Source organism: Sphaerodactylus townsendi, linkage group LG08 (assembly GCF_021028975.2).
Source record: "Sphaerodactylus townsendi isolate TG3544 linkage group LG08, MPM_Stown_v2.3, whole genome shotgun sequence".
NCBI classification, from domain to species: Eukaryota; Metazoa; Chordata; class Lepidosauria; order Squamata; family Sphaerodactylidae; genus Sphaerodactylus; species Sphaerodactylus townsendi.
Genome location: NC_059432.1, coordinates 105,548,220 through 105,571,475, shown reverse-complemented (window position 1 = coordinate 105,571,475; position 23,256 = coordinate 105,548,220). Strand labels below are relative to the sequence as shown.

The 23,256-nt window shown below is 46.3% G+C and overlaps 1 protein-coding gene across 1 annotated transcript in view; it reads left to right on the top strand.

Moving 5' to 3' along the window:
- Nucleotides 1–19,117, top strand: part of MCF2L2 (MCF.2 cell line derived transforming sequence-like 2) — a 72,034-nt gene extending 52,917 nt beyond the window's left edge. The window contains exons 7-15 of the mRNA XM_048506938.1: nucleotides 379–528; nucleotides 2,739–2,863; nucleotides 5,421–5,535; nucleotides 7,497–7,616; nucleotides 7,950–8,141; nucleotides 11,134–11,325; nucleotides 15,939–16,116; nucleotides 18,202–18,305; nucleotides 19,103–19,117. Of these exons, the coding sequence (XP_048362895.1) occupies nucleotides 379–528; nucleotides 2,739–2,863; nucleotides 5,421–5,535; nucleotides 7,497–7,616; nucleotides 7,950–8,141; nucleotides 11,134–11,325; nucleotides 15,939–16,116; nucleotides 18,202–18,305; nucleotides 19,103–19,117 (1,191 nt within the window). The remainder of the gene's footprint in view (nucleotides 1–378; nucleotides 529–2,738; nucleotides 2,864–5,420; nucleotides 5,536–7,496; nucleotides 7,617–7,949; nucleotides 8,142–11,133; nucleotides 11,326–15,938; nucleotides 16,117–18,201; nucleotides 18,306–19,102) is intronic.
- The last annotated feature ends 4,139 nt before the right edge of the window (nucleotides 19,118–23,256 follow it).

The following is a 23,256-nucleotide window of genomic DNA, read 5'->3' as shown; positions in this document are numbered from 1 at the left end:
ATAACTTTGGACTCCCAGAACCAAACCTCACCAAACTTGTGGGGTAGCATAAGGACAGTCTCCTGATGATACGCTGAAATTTTGGTGCTGCTAACCTAAAAACTGCGCCCCCCGCAGGCCAAAAATGGAAAAAACACTGAAAATACAAAAAATCCCACAAACGAACCTACGCCCCCCCACAAGGCTGCGCCCAGGGCAACTGCCCACTTTGCCCAATGGGAGGAACGCCTCTGGGCGTAACTCAGGCAAAAATCACGCGGCAAAATCACCCATTAGTAACCCCCTCTCGGCACACACAAATAATTAGTAACCTACTCTTGGAAGCCTGTGAGAACCTGCTGGATCCCACCTCTGCCTTTACTCTCCTGATTCTTCCAGGCAATTGAGAATTTCGCCATGACAGTGAAAACCACGGCGCAGATGTTGCAAACCTTCGGAACGGACTTGGCGGAGACAGAGCTTCCCAACGACGTGCAGTGTACGGAGGAGCTCCTGTCGTCCCACACAGAGCAACACTACAAGCTGAAGGTGAGTCTTTGCATTCCTGCAGCTCTGCCCCTGCCAAAAAAGATAAACGCTAAAATCATGGGAGTCGATTCTCCCCACTTCCGTCCCTCTGCCATCTCTCTTTCAATTCCTAATTTAAAAACTATGTGGAAAATCTGCGGGGACAGTCTGCATCCCTTTCCCACGCTGCTGCTGAAAATCTGACCAGAAGCACCGTTCCAGGTTCTGGTTTGGGGACGTAGGTAAGATCCGTGCGATTTCAGGCAGAGGAGCAATTTTTGCTGGACTTCTCTTGGGTGTATTCAAGGTGGAGCTGCCTTGAAGCAGCTCATCCAAGGAGTGTTTCCTGCAGAGATTGTATTTAAAATGCCTCCTAGGGGCTTTCCCCACTACAGAAGGGAGCTAAGGTCGACTCGGTTCCCTTCAGTGGAGGGCGATTCCAGGCTGTCCCCACAGCAACTGAGTTGGCCCCCTGGAACCGAGCTAAGTGGGCAGGATCATCTTGGTGCCTGTTTCGCTCCTAGATCGTGATTGGAGCTTGTGCTACGGCAGGAAACAGGAGCGTTCTTTTATATATATATAGTTTTTACAGTTTACAGTTACATGTGCTTTCTGCCTGCCACGACTCTCCCATTCTGCGCATGCCACGAAAGCGGCTCGTGATTGGTTGAACGGATGAGGTGTCATTTCGATGCTTCCCCACTTCGAAGCTTCAAAGTGGTACTGACCTTGTTCCGGCAGAAAAGTGTAGTTCATAACTGCGACAAGGATGTCGCAGTTCTGAGGGTGGGGGGGAACTGAGACAAAACAATGTTGAGCTTGGTGGCAGTGGGGATTCACTGAGGCGAACCTAGGTAGAAACCAGTTCAACTCTGTCAGTGGGGAAAGCCCCCTAGTTAGCACCACAAGCCAAATAGTTTTTTAGTCACAGCTCACCCAAGGAATCTTGCAGCAACTTGCAACTTTGAAACAGTGGAGTTAAAAACAATATGAAAGCAGATAACAGGTATCAAATGTCAACATTAAAATGTTAAAACTCTTGACCTACGTAGTTAGCACCGTACCATTAACAAAATGACCCAAACGTGGATTACACTCTGAAGACCAACTTAAGCCATTCAGCCTTGCATGCCCCATGGAACTAAACAAGCCAGGCAGGGCATGGGAGTCATCAGAGAGTGCATTCCACAGGGTAGGGGCCACCACTGAGACGGCCCTTCTTTTGGCGACAGCTAACCCACCCAATCCTGGGAGCAGGTACCTGCAAAAGGCTCCTGGAGGTTGACTAAAGGAAGCCTGGGGGTTTATAATGGGAGAGGCAATCCTGTAGGTATGTCATGCCCCTGGGCTATTCAATAAAGTGACTTTGTGTTCAGCTCTTTGTGTTCTTTATTGTGAAACAGCATCAGGAATAAGCATTTGGACTTCAATTGTCAGAACTAAGCATAACCAGCAAACCGCCTTTCATTATACCTCATGTCACACCCCACATCATCTAAAACCACCCCTGACTACCAGTTCCCAAGGCGGGATGGCACCTTTCCAGTCCTAAAGTCCAGAGACTATGCAGTCTCCCCCGAGGTCAGAACAACCTACATTTCGCACAACAACAGCAGGTGTCTAGTGAGCTGACAAAGCATTGCTCGGGAAGCAAAGTACAAAGCTATGCCCCTGCACTGGAGATTTGACCACGGGGGATTCCCAGGTGGCTCTCTGGGCTTTGGAAGAGAGAAAACAAAGGTGAACCTGGAGTGACAAGGTGGAACCTGGGTGGAAGCCAACCCTCTTCCAAAATAGAAGTCTTGGTGAAGAGAGGTGGAGAGGTGACATGGCAGCCCTGTTTAGATATTTGAAGGGATGTTGTGTTGGTGAGGGAGCAATCTTGTTTTCTGCGGCTCCAGAGCCCAGGACCAGGAGTCATGGGTCCAAGGTGAAGGAAAAGAGATTCCACCTAAACATCAGGAAGAACTTCCTGACAGTAAGGGCTGTTCGACAGCGGAATGCACTCTTTTGGAGTGTGGTGGAGTCTCCTCCTTTGGAGGTTTTTAAACAGAGGCTGGATGACCATCTGTCAGGAGTGCTTCAATTGTGTGTTCCTGCATGGCAGGAGGATTGAGCTTGATAGCCCTTGGGGTTCTCTTCCAGCTCTATGACTCTATGGTCTTGGAGGCAACCCGTAGCAGTTGACCCTTTTGCAGAGTTGATTTTTCTTCTCCTTTTCTTCTCCACAGGACGAGCTGAAACTTGCTGTAAAGCAGGGGGCCACACTGCTGACTTGTATCCGAGAGCCCATCACAAGAAGTGCCACCAGCAAGCTCAGCCCAGACGAGCTTGAAAACGTTGCCACCGTGGAGAGGTGGGTGTGGCGCTCAGACTGAGCAACCCAGTCGCGTTCACTAATCCCCGCAAAAGAGAAACCTGCCTTCGATGTTGGTTTTTGAGCGGAATAGTTATCTGCACAGATGCACATTAGGTTTGTGGGGGGGAGTTTTTTGGGGAAAGAATGAATGAAAGGACAAGTCATCGCCTTAAAGTTAACGCCTGTCCAAAATGCAATACCTCGCAGCACAGGTACTTAAACCCTAAGAAACAGTCAAGAACATAAGAACATAAGACAGTGGTGGCGAACCTTTGGCACTCCAGATGTTATGGACTACAATTCCCATCAGCCCCTGCCAGCATGGGAATTGTAGTCCATAACATCTGGAGTGCCAAAGATTCGCCACCACTGACATAAGAACTAGCCTGCTGGATCAGACCAGAGTCCACCTAGTCTGGCTCTCTGCTACTCGCAGTGGCCCACCAGGTGCCTTTGGGAGCTCACGTGCAGGAGGTGAAAGCAATGGCCTTCTGCTGGTGCTGCTCCTGAGCACCTGGTCTGCTAAGGCTTTTGCAATCTCAGATCAAGGAGGATCAAGATTGGTAGCCATAGATCAACTTCTCCTCCATCAATTTGCCCAAGCCCTTTTTAAAGCTATCCAGGTTAGTCAACAAATAGGTTCAGCGGTAACACCCAGAGGGTACCATTTTTTCACCTGAGCATCTTAAACATGTGTGTTTTCTTAGCAATTCTGCCTGACTGATCGTAATGGAAACACGAAGTGATGTTTCTGTGAACTCTTGTACAGAGGAAGTTAAAACCTCTAATTTAAATTTTCCATTCAAGAAAAAGTAGTTCACTCTACAAAATTTGTGTCCATTTATGAGCATTCATGAGATGTGATTTTTGTTTCCTTTCAAACCTACAGACTCGGTCTTTTAAACTCAGGATCATCCACAATGCCTAGTTGTGGGTGAACGGTTTAATCACTGTTAAAAGTGATAGTTTGCCACGACAGTCTCCATGCTTATTGAAACAAAATCTGATTCCCAGAAACAGGCTCCGTTGGAAATGGAGAATGATAAACGGTTCAATTTCTCATTTTAGTTTTTCATCATACCTCATACCTTCCAAGACTTTCTAAAAATAAACTGAAATCTAAAACAATCCACTTAACCAGTGAAGAATTTCTGTGGAGTCTGTTACCATGATTTTGCCCCGCATGGGAGGATTTTGAAGATTTTCTTTAAAAACACGGAAACTGTTGCTACTTGGAAGGCAGACTGTAATTATTTGCAAAGCCCTCTCTTGCCTTCATCACCAGAGCAATGTAACCTCAGCTTGTGGGTTCAGTGGGACAGAACTTGGAAGGAGTTTTGCCACAACTAAATTTCAAACAAAATTGTTTACTTTTCCTTAACATATAACACTCATCAAGTATTAACATTTAACATAACAATTCAAGGTCCTGTTTAAGCTTAATTTCACGTCACAGTTCGATAATGCCAAGTCCATTTCTTCCTTCATTAAGACTCCAGATGCTTGGTGTATTGGATTTGAGATGATGAAGGTCCCCAAAAGAACTCTCATCAATTACACACAAAAATCCTTGAAACAATAAATTCTAACATTTACAGTATAGCAAAAATAAACATTTCCCTTCCCACTAGTTCCCGACAACATTGCGTAAGAACTAGCCTGCTGGATCAGACCAGACTCCATCTAGTCCAGCACTCTGCTACTCGCAGTGGCCCACCAGGTGCCTTTGGGAGCTCACAGGCAGGATGTGAAAGCAATGGCCTTCTGCTGCTGCTGCTGCTGCCGAGCACCTGGTCTGCTAAGGCATTTGCACGACAGTCTCCATGCTTATTGAAACAAAATCTTATTCCCAGAAGCAGGCTACGTTGCAGTTCCCTTAAACAAGGTGTTCAGAGCTTGTAATAATCTATCAACGTCCCAGCCCAGTGGCCTTGCTTCCTTCAACTTCATGAGTTCTGAAGCGTCCTGCTTCTTTCTGTCTCCACCCCTTTCTGGGTCATCCCATTCTTAACATAGAGGTTACACAAACTGTTATTTATCTTCAAAAATCTCACAAAATATTTTTCTGTGTCTTGCCTTGTGGTAGCCTGGACAGAAAGTCCATACCACCTATCAAAATCTAAAACTACCAGACCGTGGCTGCACAGCCTGAGAAACCCACAAGAGCCAGTTAACTCTGGCCATGAAAGCCTTCGACAACACGTTTCATTTAGACCTATGGCTACCAATCTTGATCCTCCTTGATCTCAGATTGCAAATGCCTTAGCAGACCAGGTGCTCGGGAGTAGCAGCAGCAGCAGAAGGCCATTGCTTTCACATCCAGCATGGGAGCTCCCAAAGGCACCTGGTGGGCCACTGCGAGTAGCAGAATGCTGGACTAGATGGACTCTGGTCTGATCCAGCAGGCTAGTTCTTATGTTCTTATGTTCTTACCTTTTCATTTAGATCTTTCCTCTTACAGGGATCAAGTGGTTTGTGTCTACGTTTTCCTCTTCTGGGCTTTGAATTCTAGAGATGTACCTCTCTAAGTCGACTCTCTGATTGCCCCCACCAGGTTGCTCGCCCAGCTGGATGAAACGGAGAGAGCTTTTGATCAGTTCTGGTCCAAGCACCACCTGAAGCTGGAACAGTGCCTACAACTCCGACACTTTGAGCAGGATTTCAGAGAGGTGCTGTCTTGCATCTTCCTTACAATTTTGAATGTTTAGGTTTTTTCCTCCTCCATCCCAAATGCCACTGAAGTAGATGTTGACTGCCTTTTTTGTTGTAAGCACACATTGTTCCCACTTTTTAGAAAAATGTCAGATTATGGGCACCTTTGTAGATGTTGAATAATGCACTTTCAGTGCACTTTGCAACTGAATTTTTCTGTGTGAAATGGCAAAAATTACTTGCAAACTATCTCTAAAGTGCATTGAAAGTGCATTATTTGGCATGTGTGAAAGTGCTAGGTGCACTTTCACACATGCTGGATAAAGTACTGTCATTCCACTTTCAGTGTACTTTGATGCTGAATTTTATTTTGTGAAGTGGCAAAAATCACTTGCAACCTATCCCTAAAGTGCATTGAAAGTGCATTATTTGGCATCTATGAAAGTGCTAGATGCACTTTCACACATGCTGGATAATGTACTGTCATTCCACTTTCAGTGCACTTTGAGGCTGAATTTTATTTTGTGAAATGGCAAAAATCACTTGCAAACTATCTCTAAAGTGCATTGAAAGTGGAATGAAAGTGCATTATCCGACACTTGTGAAAGTGCCCTATGTGTCTGATCTGAATATATGTGCCAGCTGTTGCCCACACATCTGGCAGAATCGGCAGAATGCCAGGAAGAATTCAGTCTTCTACCTGTAAATTTCAAGGTGCCAGGACTTCCAAGAATCAGTGTAGCGTACCAGTTAGAGTATCTGACTAAGGTCTAGATCAGGGGTAGGGAACCTGCGGCTCTCCAGATGTTCAGGAACTACAATTCCCATCAGCCTCTGTCAGCATGGCCAATTGGCCATGCTGGTAGGGGCTGATGGGAATTGTAGTTCCTGAACATCTGGAGAGCCGCAGGTTCCCTACCCCTGGTCTAGATCTTGCCACACTGCCTTGGAAGCTCACTGAGTGATCTTGGGCCAGTTACATCTTCTAAGCTTAACCTCCCTCACAGGATTGATTGTGAGGATAAAGTTGGGACAGAAGAAAGATGTCGTAAGCAGATTTGGCTCCACGTCGGGGAGAAAAGCAGGGCAGAGTTATCTAAAGTAGATCGACTGGTGATCAGACCTTGTCGCTTTTCTTTTAAAACCTCACAGCTGCGGTAGAGCGGGAGGTTGAGGAAGCACATTGGGGAAAGGGATTTGTAACTTATTCCCTGCGTGGACAGAGTCCCCCACCCCACAGCTGGCTGTACTGGGAAACATATTGAATCCTTCAAGCAGTGGCGGATCTGCCAGAGGGACATGTGTGGCATGCGTCCCCGGGCATCACTCATGCGATCACAAGGGGGTGTAAAATCGCCCCCCACACCACTCCGCTGACGTGCCCCCCCAACCCCACTTATGGAAGCCCGGCTCCCTGCGTGCTGCCAGGGGCCTGGGAGTCTGGCCTGGGCGGGGAGTGGTGATTGAGCCCCCACCGGCCTCCTGCTCTGGCCCTGCAGAACTTTCCCTGCTCCCAGGACTAGACCGGTGGCCTCCCCACCCACCTCTTCCCGCCTCTAGCACTGCTGGTCACCCAATGCTGTACACCTCTAGAGGCGGGAAGACGCAGGTGCAGAAGCCACTGGGCTGGTCCTAGGAGTAGGGAAAGTTCGCAGGTAAGTGGGGCCAGGCTGGGGGGGGGGGGTTCAGGGGGCCGTAAATGGGGCTGGGCAGGGGGAGTTGCTGGGGGGCAGAAAACGGCCCCGGCTGCCATTTTCTGCCGGTACGCCTCTGCCTTCAAGTATATCTAAGTGGCCTCAAGGATAACCTGAAAATAGTCAGGAAACTGTAGGCCTTTTGCTAATTTGTTGCATCATTTTATTTTATTTATTTATTATTGGGTTTTATAGACCGCCCTACCCCTGAAGGGCTCTACGTGGTGTGCAACATAACTTCACAGCAACATATAACTAAAATTTTCTGCACGTTTTGCTTGTAGGTCAAACTGATGCTGGATAACTTGATGGAAACGCAAGCCGGGTTCACGGATATTGGAGACAGCGTCTCCCGTGTGGAGAGTCTTCTGAAGGAACGGAAGCAGCTGGAGGAGAAAGGACAGGTTTGCCTTTTCCTAGGCTTTTTAGACAGTTAGTTACTGGTGGTAGAAATGTGTATGAGAGTGAGATAAAGAACCTCTCAGGCTCCATCCTTGGATATTGCCCAGTTCTTGCATTGCATTAATCATTTGCAGCTGGATTTTCCTGCGCAGGGCAGTCAATTCAGTTGCAAACGATTACTATGACACAGTATCGTGCAATATCCAGCGATGCATGGATGCAGTGCAGGTTTGCATATAAGTATGGGAAACTCATGTTGTTCTTTATTCAGTTGAAGGTCATCTTTGTTTCTTGTCCGTTTAAAAATATTTATTATCTTTTTTTGTTTTGTACAGGAACCTTTGGAAAAAGCCCAGTCCCTGGCTGTCCATGGAGACCAGCTGATCCAAAACAACCATTACGCAGTGGACTCCATCAGACCAAAGTGTGTTGAACTCAGGCGCATCTGTGATGACTTTGCCAACGAGACCAAGAAACAGTATGATATTTTAGGGAAGTCCCTAGAACTGCACAAACAATTAGATAAGGTAAGTTGAGTGGTCACGTAAAGAAGCAGGAGAGATAATTTTTTGGGTGGGGGTGGGGGGTCACCAGAAGAAGTAGTTTATTTATTGCTATCATAGGGCCTTTCCCCACTTACCTTCTGCCCCACGCTACTGTAGGCAAGTAGCGCGGGGTCCCCCGGCACTCCCCACTACAGGGACGGCGACAACGCAGCCGCCCTGACACTGCCACTGTCGCGCCCCCTCAGCACGCGTCATTCCTGGCTCTCTTCCAAACGGTGCCTTTTGATGACCCCGCGCTCTGCCCGGGCGCGCGCCAGAAATGACGCGTGCTGAGAGCAGCGCGGGGCATGCAGGGGGCGTGGCAAGTGGGGAAAGGCCCACAGACCATCCGTAAAACTTAGAATAAGCCAATTCAAATTCCAGTGTATAACAAAGAATTGGTGTTCGGAGGAGATCTTACGTATAATATGTGACTTAAGAACTGGGGTAAAACAGAAACAACACTAGAAGGCCCAATAACTGTTATTGGGGGTATGCTGGACAAAACAAAAATTGTCCTGAGGAGGGAGTTTCAAAGTTCTCGTACCACAACGGAGAAGGCCTTCTTCTAGCCCAGACCTGGGCATTATACGGCCCGCGGGCCACATCCGGCCCGCCGGATGACCCTGACTGGCCCCCCTGCCGTGCTGGGGAGCGAGGCGTCTTTGAAAGCCTCGCAGAAGCTGGTTGCCTTGGCTGCCGGCTTCTGTGGGACTTTCCAAAGCGCCTCGCCCCCCTGCCTTTTGGCCCAGCCCTCCACAATATTTTCTGTTTCTTATGCGGCCCCATGGAAAAAATAATTGCCCACCCCTGTTCTAGCCTGTAACTTTGCAACCTGGCTTCCTTGTGTATAACATTCCTTCTACCTTCTGACTGGGCTATAAAAGCTCAGGCTTTGGGTTTGCCATAAAGTAAGCTCTGTGGTGCACACCTTTATTTACAGGTTGGTTTTAAAGGAACAAACCAGCAACAGAGGTCTTTGGGTAGGCAAAGTAGAAATCTGGCTGAGGCACAAACATTGAAACTGGTTATGGCTTCAGATAGGTTTCTCGACAATACTTTCTGGCACAAACAGACTTTTATTGGTTGTGGTGGGTTTTCCGGGCTGTGTGGCCGTGGTCTGGTAAAACTCACCACAACCAGCCCGCAAAACCCACCGCAACCAGTTGAATCCGGCTGTGAAAGCCTTCGACAAGACTTTTATCGACTCAACACTAGGCTGGATATTCTTGCATACACAGGATTCCACTCACACCAGCCCGCCCTTTCCCCTGAGTCAGACTAAATAGTACAAGGTCCGCTCATCCGCAGATACAGGCCTAACAATCGAGCACTCTCTTCTTTCCCAGAGAGAGAGAGAGAGAGGGAGAGAGAGAACTAACCACTCTGCCACACTGCCCGGCAGAGCTATCCTTCACTCTTCTGCTTTTTTTCCTGAGCCAGACCTGTCCGTCCTCTCTCCCCGAGGCAGAACTCAGCTCCTCCTTCTCCTGTGTTCCCTCCACCATCTCATCCAGTGGTGGGATCCAAAAATTTTAGTAACGGGTTCCCATGGTGGTGGGATTCAAACTGTGGCGTAGCGCCAATGGGGCTGGGCAGGGCACGACGGGGGCGTGGTCGGGCATTCCGGGGGCGGGGCATTCCTGGGCGGGGCTGTGGCAAGGACGCAGCCGCTGCGCTGGTCCTTGGGTGGGAAACAAATGCACTGCCTTGATTACAGGCTGCCACGCGACGCCTTGGTCGCACCTCCTGCTAGACTGCTTCAAGTTCTGCTTGCTACTGCTGAGGCCAGCCGAGGAGGGGTAGTAACTAAGGCCAAAAAATCACGTAAGGCAAAATCTGAATTAGGTAACCCTCTCGAGCACAATAACAAATAATTAGTAACCTACTCTCGGGAACCTGTGAGAACCTTCTGGATCCCACGTCTGATCTCATCCCTCTTCTCAAAGGTGACTGGATGATGGAGCAGCCTATGGACTCATCTGAGTGGCTGATGTTTCAGCGTGGTGTAGTGGATAAGAGCAGGTGCACTCTAATCTGGAGAACCAGGTTTGATTCCCCACTCCTCCACCAGAGTGGCACTCTGCAGCTAGGGGCAGGGGACATTTCCAGTTAGCATCACAGTGTGCAGGGAAGGGGAAGCTTAAGGATTCTTCTAACACCATTTTCACAATTTACCTTTCTTTGACCTGCTGTGCAGGCAAGGGTTGCCATCTTCAGGTTGGGAAACTCCTGGAAGTTTGGGGGCACATCCTGAGGGGGCCAGAGTTGTAGAGGAACGTTTGAACTATAATGAACTATAATGCCATAGATTCCATGTTCTAAACTGGCCATTTTCTCCAGATGGTCTCTGTCACTTGGAGATCAGTTGTAATAGCAGGCAGTCTCTGGCTACCACCTACAAGTTCCACCATATTCAAAATATTATGGGGTGGGTGCATATAGATAGAATCAATCCACTTTTACACCCAAAAGGCTAATTCACTTGTCCCAAGACAATGATGATTTTCAAATCTTTATAATGTAATGTGCACAGAGGTGGGATCCAGCAGGTTCTCACCAGTTCCTGAGAGTGGGTTACTAATTATTTGTGTGTGCCGAGAGGGGGTTACTAATTGGGTCTGCTTTTCCGTTAGAAATTCCATTAGGTCCAAAAATCATAAAGTCCTGTTGCTTCCTATGTGGCTGGTTAGCGAAGGTAGAAAACGGGATAATTCTCCCTGTTGGGCTGTTTTAAAAACGCGTTTTAGTAATATGGTAAAGTTTCTTGTTTAAGGAAAGTATCCTTCTTTGGATTTCTAGAAACAAAATTAAGTATTTGAAAGTGTTAAGTATTTGACAGGCAGTCAATTAGAGGAGAAGTAGTCTCTAAATGACACCCCTGACTGAAGTGTGACTGGTCCAATTGTTGTTGGATGGAAGACCCATATAATTCAAGGTTCTACCAACTCTGCTTTCCTCTCTTTCTTTCAAGGCCAGCCAGTGGTGCGAATCCGGAATCTACCTCCTGGCTTCCCAAGCTGTTGACAAATGCCAGACGCAGGAGGGTGCAGAAACGGCGCTCTGCGATATTGAGAGATTCTTGGAAACTGCCAAGGACCACCAGCTCTTGAACGCAAAGGAGTTCTGCAATCAGTTTGATATGATCCTCACCCCAGAGATAAAGGTAAGCATGAGTCGAATTTCATGTGGTTGGGGGCACGTTGTCCAGGCCAGGGGTCTGCAACCTGCGGCTGTCCAGATGTTCATGGACTACACATCCCATCAGCCCCTGCCAGCATGGCCAATTGACCATGCTGGCAGGACTGATGGGAATTGTAGTCCGTGAACATCTGGACAGCCGCAGGTTGAAGACCTATGCATTACTCAGTCCACCTCATCTTGAGTCTTTCTCTCTTCCTCTTTTCCAGCTTCAAAGTTTCAGAGCATGATGATGCTTTCCAGCGCATCGTGTTTTCCTTTAAAATCTTCCTTCCTATTTGTGCCTTACAAAGTCCACATTTTGCACGTCCAATTGTATGCCTAATTTTAGGGAGCAAAACAGAAGTGCACATGAAATATTGGCCATTCTGGCAGGGGCTGATGGGATATGTAGTCCATAAACATCTGGAGAACCGCAGGTTGCAGGCCCCTGGTCCAGGCTGTCCCTCCCTTGGTGTGATAACGGAATCAAACTCTGGCCCGGGTAGGTTCTGGTGACTCCCCAGTAACATTCATGAAAAATACGTTTAAAAAGTGGTATTGGAGAAATTTAAGAAAAATGTACACCTAAATACATGGGAATGTTTCTGGAAAAATAATATGGAACCAACCCTTTCCACTGAGATTAAAGAGAATGGTGTAAAGATGTATAGATACTATCTAACATCACTAACAATGTCAAAATTCCACAATTTGGGCTCACCTCTATGTTGGAAGTGTAAAGATAAGGAAGGTTCATTTTATTTCACTGCTGGTGGTCTGTTAGAAAATAGAACAATTTTGGAAGGAAATACACAAAAACGTCGCAAGTGTAATAAATGATAAATTCAAGAAACTACCAGAAACTTAATCTAGGCCTTTGGTACTATGAAAACACTAATTTACAAAAACATAATAAGCTGTTATATTACTTATTAACAGCGGCAAGAATAGTAATTGCCCAATATTGGAAAAGTCAGGATCTACCATCCATTGAAGAATGGTTTCAAAAAATCCAAGATTACAGAACAGCAGACAGAGGGCGTTTCCCCACTTGCCACGACCCCCCTATGCCGCGCGCCCGGGCTTCCCCACGACACTGCGCTCTGTGCGGGGTCATCAAAAGGCGCCATTTGGAAGAGCGCCAGGAATGACGCGCGCTGAGGGGGCGTGACAGCAGCAGCGTCGGGGTGGCTGCGTTGTCGCCGCCCCTGTAGTGGGGAGTGCCGAGGGACCCCGCGCTATTTGCCTGCAGTAGCGCGCAGCTACTGGTAAGTGGGAAAACGCCCAGACTTACAACTCTCCTCAACAAAGACTGCTTAGACTTTTATCAAGCTGTCTGGAACCCTTTGATAAGATACTTATGCAAAACAAATCCTTCTAATAAGAAAATATTAGCAACGACATCAAAATAGAAATTTTAATTTAGATATAAGTGACAAATATGTAAACTTGTCTAAGTATTGTTATGTTTCTCTATGTAACATCAATACTTACGATATCGTACTTATTTCAGTGTCTTAAATAAAACTTTTTTCAATGTCATTTTAAAAAGAAAGCTATCAAAAGCAAGGCATACAGTTTAGCAGGGTCGGAATGCCGACAGAAGAGCAGAGGCCAACCTTCCTATGCTGCTTACTAATCGTGCTAGCAGCAATGCTAGATTGTTACAGCTGAATCAGGATTTTCCAGAGCTCATACAGGCTATTTATGCACGCAGTATTTACCCTGTGGTTGTTTGCATCACAGTGGGGTTTTCCCGCAGGTTTTTTGTTTACACCGGGATTCAACACCTGCGAAGTGTCCCGCGCTGAGTCGAGCAGCCATTTTTGTCCACCCACCAATTCATAAGAACATAAGAATAAGCCAGCTGGATCAGACCAGAGTCCATCTAGTCCAGCTCTCTGCTACTCGCAGTGGCCCACCAGGTGCCTTTGGGAGCTCACATGCAGGAGGTGAAAGCAATGGCCTTCTGAGGCTGTTGCTCCCGAGCACCTGGTCTGTTAAGGCATTTGCAATCTCAGATCAAAGAAGATCAAGATTGGTAGCCATAAATCGACTTCTCCTTCATAAATCTGTCCAAGCCCCTTTTAAAGCTATCCAGGTTAGTGGCCATCACCACCTCCTGTGGCAGCATATCCCAAACACCAATCACACGTTGCGTGAAGAAGTGTTTCCTTTTATTAGTCCTAATTCTTCCCCCCAGCATTTTCAATGTATGCCCCCTGGTTCTAGGGGGAGGTTGCCTGCCTTTTGTGTGAGTGTATATGTGTGTGCGTGTGTGTGTGCTGTCTTTGGTCTAGCATTACTTTGCTAGACTATGTCAATTTACTATGCCGATAAAGGCCTATGCATGTATGTATGACTATGTCAATTTCATGTCAATTCCTTCAGCAGTAAAATAAAAACTCAAAAGGGTTGTTTCCGTTGTCCTGTGGGGAGTTGGATGTCAGGTGGCTTTATCGCTGTTTATCACCAACTTTGGGGTGCCTCTGCTCCAAACTAACTCTGTCTCAAATTCCTTGGAGAAAAGGGAGGGGGGGACCAACACTGTAATTAAACGGGAAGCAAAACTGGTTTTGCCAAGCTGGGTGCCGATCAATAAATGCTGCTCATCTACAATACAGAGTCCATTTATTGCTTCGAGGTTTGAGACATAACACTGTAGCTCAGTGATTCCCAACCAGGGTTCCGTGGTACCCTGGGGTACCCTGAACACATCCCAGGGGTACCATGACAATGCTATTGCCTGCCCCTCCCCCACTGGAATCAAATGGATTTTGAAGGGGGGGGGGGTTGGAAGCCTCATGGGCTCCCTTTAAACAACATTGAGAAACAGCATTGTTTTATTTGCCTAAATTCGGTGTGGATTCGGGGGTAGACTGAAAGGAAGCTCTCCCTTTAAATCGCCCCAATCCATGCCGAATTTAGGCAAACAAACAACGCGGCTGTCAACGCTGCTTTCCCTCCCCTCCCCCTGCTTGCCACTCCCCCCACTTACATACGAAAAACGGGAAAAAAGCCCCCAAAATGCAAAAAAAAATCAAATGAACCTCAAAGGTACCCTGAGATATGAAGATCGAGGTCAAGGGTACCACGACATCGAAAAGGTTGGGAAACACTGCTACAGTGTAGCTCTTAGTTTCTGATTATGCTGCCTTATCAGTTCTGTTAGACAGTATGTAATTAATGGGATAGTAATGATGCATGTTGTTAATTAATAATTTAGTTGCTGATCAGTAATCGTACTGTAATCCACATAACGTAGGATTCCCGCCACATACTTCCCCCCCACCCCTGTTGATAAAAGGCATTTGAGTAATGATTGATAAAATATTGACATGAAACTATTGGGTGAGTGATAGAGGGGTATACTGTCCCCTACCCGTTCAAGGTCAAAACGGTGGCATGCCCTGTTCCTCATCCAAGTACTTCCTTTTACTTGCATCAGGTTTCCCCCTGTGCTCAACAGTTAACTCTGGATCCAAACCACTTAACATTTGTCATTTAGACATGGTTTAAAGTCCAGATTTGAAGCGCACCCACTCTGCCTACCTAAAGGCAGCAGATTCTGTTGGATTAAAGCACGTCTGGAAAATGGAAAGAGTACGGTTAGAGTGTTGGATTCGGATCTGGGAGAGCTGAGTTCGAATCCTCACTCTGCTGTGGAAATTGTTGGGCGACCTTGGGCCAGTCGCATAGAATCTTAGCCTAATCTACCTCACAGGGTTGTTGTGAAGATAAAATGGAGAACAGCGCAAGCTGCTTTGGGGACCTTTTGGGGGGAGAGGTGGGTTATAAATGAAATAAAATACAGAGGCTCGTTCTCCAGAGGGCAGATGGAGAGCCAGCATGGTATAGTGGTTAAAAGCAGGTGGATTCTAATCTGGAGAACCAGGTTTGATTCTCCACCTGAGTGGCAGAGGCTTATCTGGTGAACCAGATGTGTTTCCGCACTCCTACAATCCTGCTGGGTGACCTTGGGCTAGTCTGTTCTCTCAGGACTCTCTAAGCCCCACCTACCTCACCAGGTGTCTGTTGTGGGGAGAGGAAGGGAAAGGAACTTATAAGCCACCTTGAGTCTCCTTGCAGGACAGAAAGATGGGGTATAAATCCAAACTCCTCTTCCTCCTCTCCTCCTCCTCCTCTAACCTGTGTGAGGAGGAGAAGAAGAAGAGGAGGAGGAGGAAGAGGAGTTTGGATTTATACCCCATAAGAACATAAGAACAAGCCAGCTGGATCAGACCAGAGTCCATCTAGTCCAGCTCTCTGCTACTCGCAGTGGCCCACCAGGTGCCATTGGGAGCTCACGTGCAGGATGTGAAAGCAATGGCCTTCTGCGTCTGTTGCTCCCGAGCACCTGGTCTGTTAAGGCATTTGCAATCTCAGATCAAAGAGGATCAAGGTTGGTAACCATCTTTCTGGAGTTTGGATTTATACCCCATCTTTCGACTTGCTTCAAATCCTAAGGATTTCATGTCCATGCAGGTGTGTTCTACCTGGGAACGACTATTAACCGATCTAGGCAAGAGTCTCCCATTTTGAGCTTTCTTCACCTACCAGCTCAGCCTAACTCGGCATCCCTTTTTCTTCTTGTAGAACAATTCCCAGAGAGTTCTTCAGAAGCTAGAGGACGTACAAGAAATGTTCGACAAGAGGCAAGTGAGCCTGAAGAAACTGGCGGCAAAGCAGACCCGGCCTGTGCAGCCTGTCGCCCCGCATCCTGAATCGTCGCCCAAACGTGCATCGCCCAAAAGCATCCGGCCTGTGACACTAGGTAGGGTGGAGAGAGAGATGAGCATTGCCCCTTCCTTCTGAATCTATGGCTTGAGAAAGAAGTCTGTCCTAGGGCAGGGGCGTACCACCCAAGGGACATGTGGGATCAAATGTCCCCGGGCTGTGGCTATTTAGTCACGTGGGGTGTGGAAGATTGCCGCCACACCCCTCCTCCTTCCCCCTGGGTCCAAACACTGATTTCAAGACCTGGTGCAAAAAGAAGTTGTTTGGTCATGGGAGGGGAGAGTGGCCACCCATACGAGGAGGGGGGACTCAGATTTTGTACCGGGCAACATTTTCCCTAGATACGCCTCTGCCTTAGGGAAGCCTGTCTGGACTGCCCTCCATCCCTTCTACTACCTGATGACCTAATGAGAGCCAGCAGAGGGTCTGTTGGATCCATGGCTCAGTGGTAAAGCATCTGCTTTGCATGCAGAAAGTCGTAGGTTCAATCCCCGGTTTCTCCAGTTAAAAGGATCAGGTGGAAGGCTGATGCAAATAAAGCCCCACCTGAGAGCCACTGCAGGTCAGAGTAATTTGGTCTGACTCAATATAAGGCAACTTTGTGTGACTGTGTGTGAGAAGTTCACATCCAGTGATTAAGCATGCATATGCTCTTCCCTTCAAGATGGCCCCATAAGACTGCTGTTACTACTACTCCTATCACCACCACTACTCTGGGAGCTTGGCAGGGGTCCCCACTTTTTTAAGCCCGTGAGTCCCCAACTTTGACACCGCATGGCGGGCACGGCCATCACATGGCTGCCACAAAATGGCTGCTGCAGGAGGCGGAACCAGCCACAAAATGGCTGCTGCAGGAGGCGGAACCAGCCACAAAATGGCTGCTGCAGGAGGCGGAACCAGCCACAAAAAGATTGCCACAGCTTTCTTCAGTAACGCACTGTCGATCCTTGTGTTGTGGTAGCAGCTGCTGCTGAAGCAATATTTTTCAAAATCCACACAGGAGATCTCCAGCCACCACCTGGAGGTTGGCATATATATCTTAGTTCTGGCTAACCCCATTTTTCAGATTTTTTAAAATCAATCCAGGGTTTAGCCATGGCTATTAGACAGATGGATGAAAGCGAAGCGTATGTTGGGTTTCATCTCTCTGCTCACTCAATAAAATGGCTTTCACACCAATATCTTTGGATAGGCAATTTAGTACTGCGCCCTTCTGTGAATCAAGGAAGAAAGTCTGATCCCATTAAGTGGTTTTACAACAGGTCGTAAAGCACCCTGTGACAGGTGTAGGGGCTTTAATCCAATTTGCTTTATGTACAGAGCTAATAATTAATTAGAACCTTGAGATAACATCAGGCACATGCAGAGATGGCTAAAAATAATGGTCTGCTTTGTACTTTGGAAGCATTTTGCATACTTTACTGCAAGGCAAATATATTCTTTGTGGCCTCAGTGCAGAGACAAAGATAAATTCTAACACCTGAAACAGAGCGGGGGGGGGGGGGGGGTTGAGGAAAAAAATAGTTTGAGGTAAGAAACCTATTGTGCACAGCACTGATGGTCTGGTGGCTGGGACATCATGAACTTCCCTGTCCATTTTCTTCCCTAGATTCTTTTCTTCCAAATGTATTGATTAGTTAAATAGTCCAGAAGTATAGTTATATCCTGCAATATGTCCACACTATAGGAAAAAATTTCTCTAACCCTCCTGTATCTATGAGAAAATTACATTTTATAAGAGTGGAACTAAATGACATGTATAAATGTGAGATCTCTTTTACTGCCTGAAATTTTTTTTTACAATTAAGCTGCTGAAGTTACCATTTAAAGTGGGTGACTGGGGGGGCTTTTTGCTCTTTAGGGGTGTCTTTCTAGTGCAGGGGTAGGGAACCTGCGGCTCTCCAGATGTTCAGGAACTACAATTCCCATCAGCCTCTGTCAGCATGGCCAATTGGCCATGCTGGTAGGGGCTGATGGGAAATGTAGTTCCTGAACATCTGGAGAGCCGCGAATCTAGTGGAACTGCTACCCAAAGCTCTTAAGCCTGTTGGGGGAAACTTACATATCCCCTCAAACACCCAGCTTAGTGAAGCTCTGTGGGGCTCCTTTGTGTTTATTTCAGCTGCCAACAGGAGATCGGTGGAAATGTCGAGTCCCCCCAAATTCGTCTCCGATGCAGAGTTGTCAAAGAAGAAGAATGTCAAGAAGACTAAAAGTGGAATTAAGGTAGGGAATCTGCTTTATGTTTATTCATGCATGGGAAATGTGAAAATGGCTTTAATAGACTAGCACAGTGGTGGCAAACCTTTGGCACTCCAGATGTTACGGACTACAATTCCCATCAGCCCCTGCCAGCATGGCCAATTGGCCATACTGGCAGGGCTGATAAGGAGGAATCATCTCGTAGTCCCAGGTGAAACATCTGGAGTGCTGTCGCTAAGCAAGCCCAATGCCACCACGCGACTGCTGAGCAGGTTTGGAGATAGAACCCTTCACACATTGTCAATAATAATATCACTTGCAGCTCAGGGGTCTCCAACCCTCTGGCTCAGAATCTTCATGGACTTACAATTAATCCCATCAGCCTGCCAGCTCGGAAAAGTCGGGCCATGCTGGCAGGGGCTGATGGGATTTGCCAATCCATGAACATCTGCAGAAATGTTTCACAGAGGTTGCAGACCCTGCACTTCAAAATTTTAATCCCAACTGGGGGGATCTTACTGCTATTAGTGAGTAAAACTGCTACCCAATCACAACTGACTTATAGTGACCCTGAAGGGTTTTGAAGTTAAGGGACGTTCAGTTAAGGGATAAAGGTAAGGGAAGTTAAGGTGGTTTGCCATCACCTGCCCTCCTGTAAGTTGGTACCAATCTGGACTTCCTTGGTGGCCTACCATCCAATGATTGGCTTCCAAGATCAGATGAGATTGGCTAGTCTAGCCAGCTCAGTAGCCTCCAAATTTTGTTTTTTACAGCAGAACAACCTTTTAACAGAACTCTGTTGTTTGTGTCCCCATGCTTAGATCGCTAGGAAGTGATGCATGTAATAAAGCTAGTCAAGGAAGGGATCCAAACAGAGCTTTGGTGATGAGCGAAAGCGTAAAGAAGAACCTTTCTACCACAGGAGGAGAGTGAAGGAAGCCGTTAGCACTAAATCATGGGTTAACTTAAGCAAAAGCTACAATGATTTTGTGTTGCACCAGTCAGGGTTTAACGCTGATCACTTACGGGCACAGCAAGCCTTAGAGCTGAACTGACAACACTTCGTTGGTATTTTGTGATATTTGTTTTCACCTTCAATGCAGGGTTCTAGATTTCTACATATGAGGCATCCCTGGTGAGCTGTTAGCATAGGATGCCGGATAAAATGTCGCCTACTTGTGAAAGGAGGCAACGGAATAGAATATCTGCATTTAAAATCCATTGCAATTGTATACGCAATACAGAACATCGTAACTCAACATAGCTTTCTTGATCCTAAAGGTTTGGTAGCCCCCCACTCTTAGATTTAAAAAGGTCACTCATATAAGGGCAGGTTGTGGTCTAAATTTCAGATCTCGAGGTATCGGTGTAATTGGGGTGCTGTGTGGTTTCCGGGCTGTATGGCCGTGTTCTAGCAGCAATGCTGCTAGAACGGCTATTTCTCGAAACCACACAGAAACCACAGCACTCCTATACCTATCGGCTTCCGCATTAGAAAGCCTTCGACAATATATTGGTGTAATCTTGACCACTTTTCGTTGCCAACTCATATCAAACATTGAAAAATGAAAATGTTACCAATAACGTTCCTTTTCTAAAACTACCGGTTTGTCAAATGTTACTCAAATAAACAGATGGTTTTATATTAGTCTCCTGTATGACGCTGTCACGGTCTAGTCTCTTACAGCATTGCGAGACGTTTCAAGCAGTTTATAATTGAAGTCATCTTAGTGTCACGTGCAAAAATGTTTTATTTTACTGTAGATTGGTCTATACTACATACTCTAGCCCAGTGGTGGCAAACCTTTGGCACTCCAGATGTTATGGACTACAATTCCCATCAGCCCCTGCCAGCATGGCCAATTGGGCTGATCCAGAAGTCCAGGGAATGATCCAGAAGTCCTTGCTTTTCTAGGAAGTTCCTTTCCTCCACTGGCATGGCAAGGCATTTGTAATCCTGAGTCTGCTTTGTTACTCACAGCCTTTAAGTCTTATCAGTATTTTTAAGTGAACCCTGGAATCCTAAGAACATTTTCCTGTGAGAAATGGCCTTTCTCACACGTTCCCTTTTTAATTCAGTCAGGAAATGGAGGATGCGGCTCAAAAAGGAAGCCCATTAACCACCACATCACAATATTCTGCGATCAGCGTGAAAGCTTTTGCATAGCAGTAATGCAACATACCACCTCAATTCATACTGTTGAAGCAAGCAGATTATTGCGGTTATATATAAAATTCAGGGAGCCGTGGTGTATGTAGTGGTTAAGTTGCTTGCACTGCCACTCTACTGAGTCAGGGAGTTCAAGCCCCTAGGGGTCAGATATCCCTGCAGATGGCCTCATGGTCAACTCCAGCCATCCATCTATAAGCATTCCTTTGGTCCCAGTAAATGAAAGTGCTCCAGCACAGTGGAAATGTTTAACCTAATCCATGGCATCGGTGCCACGAGGTGGCACTCAGAACCCCAGAGTCTCTGTGGGCAAAGTACCGCCAAACAGAGTGCCCCCCCTCCACACACACATATCTAGGCTGGCCTGAAACGCGCTCCGGGGCCGTTGATTATTAGCATTAAACCCTAAGCGTCCTAGTTTTGGGGAAGCAGTGTAGGTAACCCTGATTAAGCTTGTTAAAGCCCCACTGATTTTCATGCAAAGCGAACTAAAGCATGATCCTTTTCTTTACTCTGGGAGTAAGCTCAGTTTGCTGGCAATGGGGCTTGCTTCTGAATAAACCCTCTTAAGGTCGTGATTTCCCCCATTGGAAGCGTTACGTAGTTTGGCTAAAAGCGAAAGCGTGCCAACCAACAACCACTCAAGCTACTCCTGGAAGTTAGCGACTTGCTTCTGGAGCCAATCATTTTTCTAAAACTAAAACCTCCGGATACTGTTCAGGTTATTAAATGGCCGTGTTGGCGCTTTGTGATAAATAAGTGGGGTTTTGGTTGCAATTTGGGCACTCGGTCTCGAAAAGGTTCGCCATCACTGATCTAGCACATAGCTAGGGGGGTAAAGAATAGCCGGGGAAAGCAATGGCAAACTACCCCACAAAAACGGCTTGCCTATGAAATCAGTGCTTGCAGTGGTACCCCAGGGTTGGACACGACTGAAGGGGAAACTTTACCTTTTACTTTATATAAAATTAAGAACTTGCCAGCAAGCTTCAAAGGGTGAATCTTTTAAGGCCTGCTAGTGCTTGAAGTCAAAACATGGTATCTTTTAATAAAGGTCTGCCTTCAGCCCAAAGCGCAGGGGAATTAGAGATCTCTTAACTTGTTTAAAGTAACTTCCACAGAGGTACATAGGCAACGTGCCCGGTAGGAGTTTCTTTAGTTTCCAAGGAAAAGCTACCTCGGGCCAAGAAGGCAAATCCAGACATATATACAAAATACAAATTTATTGAAAACCGATCTTTTAACCCCCCAAAAAATTTGTGATACAGAGCAAGTGTCAATAAATAAATTCCTCTTTTTTTGTACAAAAGAAAAAAACATGAAATAGCTGCAAACCAAGCAAGTAAAAACTAGTTTCAGTAACACACATCTCTGTGCAACAAGTGTCAAAACTGGTACCCGAAGTGACCGTTCAAGGTGATGCAATTTTGTTAGCAAAGGAAGAAAAACTACTGTCTAACAGCCCTGCATTTGGAACACTGGCAAACCCAAGAATTTCCCGTTTTAAAATATGCAGATAATTAGCAGATAATATTCCAAGCTGGAGAAACATTAAGAAATTTTCCGGCTCCACTTTAAAAGGCAAGGGAGCCTTCATCCCTTCCTCTAAATTAAGAAACGTTTTCCGTATGCAAAAGCAGTGCAGACTATACCCGTGTCCCTTTAAAGCTAATAAATACTTAAACACAACAGACCTGCTGTAAACACATACACAAAAAGGAACCACCGTAGGGTCAGTTCAAACAGTCAATGCATGTTTTAGGTGCTAGCTTGAGCTACCTTACGACAATCCGATTTGCAACACTCCAGAAATTCCTTTCTATGAACATTCAAGAACCAGCTTGCAAGATCACAATTCCCAAGTGCATTCTGCAGAAAATATTTTCCAACGATCAACAGGTGGAGTTTTTAATCTTGTAGATGTTGATTTTAAATTAGCTAAGAATGATGTGGAAATCATATCAGTGAAACGCGCACATTCATCTAGTGCATTTCAGGATTCTGAAACCTTACAATTGCTAAACTGGGGGGGGGGGGAGAGGAGGAGAGAAGTCAAAGCCGTCCCCCTCAAAACTACTACGAAAAGGTTTACCTGGAACTGTACACCTGACAAGGAAATTTATGATCACGTCCCACACATGCTTCCATTCCATTCTGTAAAGTGGGAGGTTAACCGTTTTGTTCATATTGTTTAAGAGGAGAAACCCAGGCTGGGATGGGTAAAAATAAACCTTTTGGGTGGGTGGGGGGAGTTAAACTTGAATGGAACAGTATATTTCTATACAAAGTTGGCACAAAATTGGAAAGTTCAGAGAGATCTAAAAGTAAACATTTTCAATGATGCATATCCTTGCACTTTCCAAAAACATAGGTTTTTTTGTCTAGTGGTGCCCCTCTAGAGCTTTTCTGTCATCTTTCCAAGGAATATAACCCATTGATACTCCTCCAATGTCTTCATCTTTTTTATTTTTAATGTACTGCTAACCCTATTTCTTAAGTTTAATACCAACACAGTGGGCGGGGAAGCTAGCAGGCTGCAGAGGAAACGACTGAGAGGGTGACCAACGAGTATAGTCTCTGTGGCCCAAAGGGATTGGAATGTTCAGACATACTTTTGCAAACACTCAAGATTGGACTGTTTCCCTCCTCACAGTACATGTTGCTTTACAAAACTCAAAAATAAACTGTGATCTTCTCGTGAGCTTATTCCTATTGCAAATAGTTTATGGCAGAAGCCTGCCATTATGAGTGGGGAGATCCGGCTGGATTTGAGGGGGATCCAATCCTGAATTTCCTTTCAGAAAA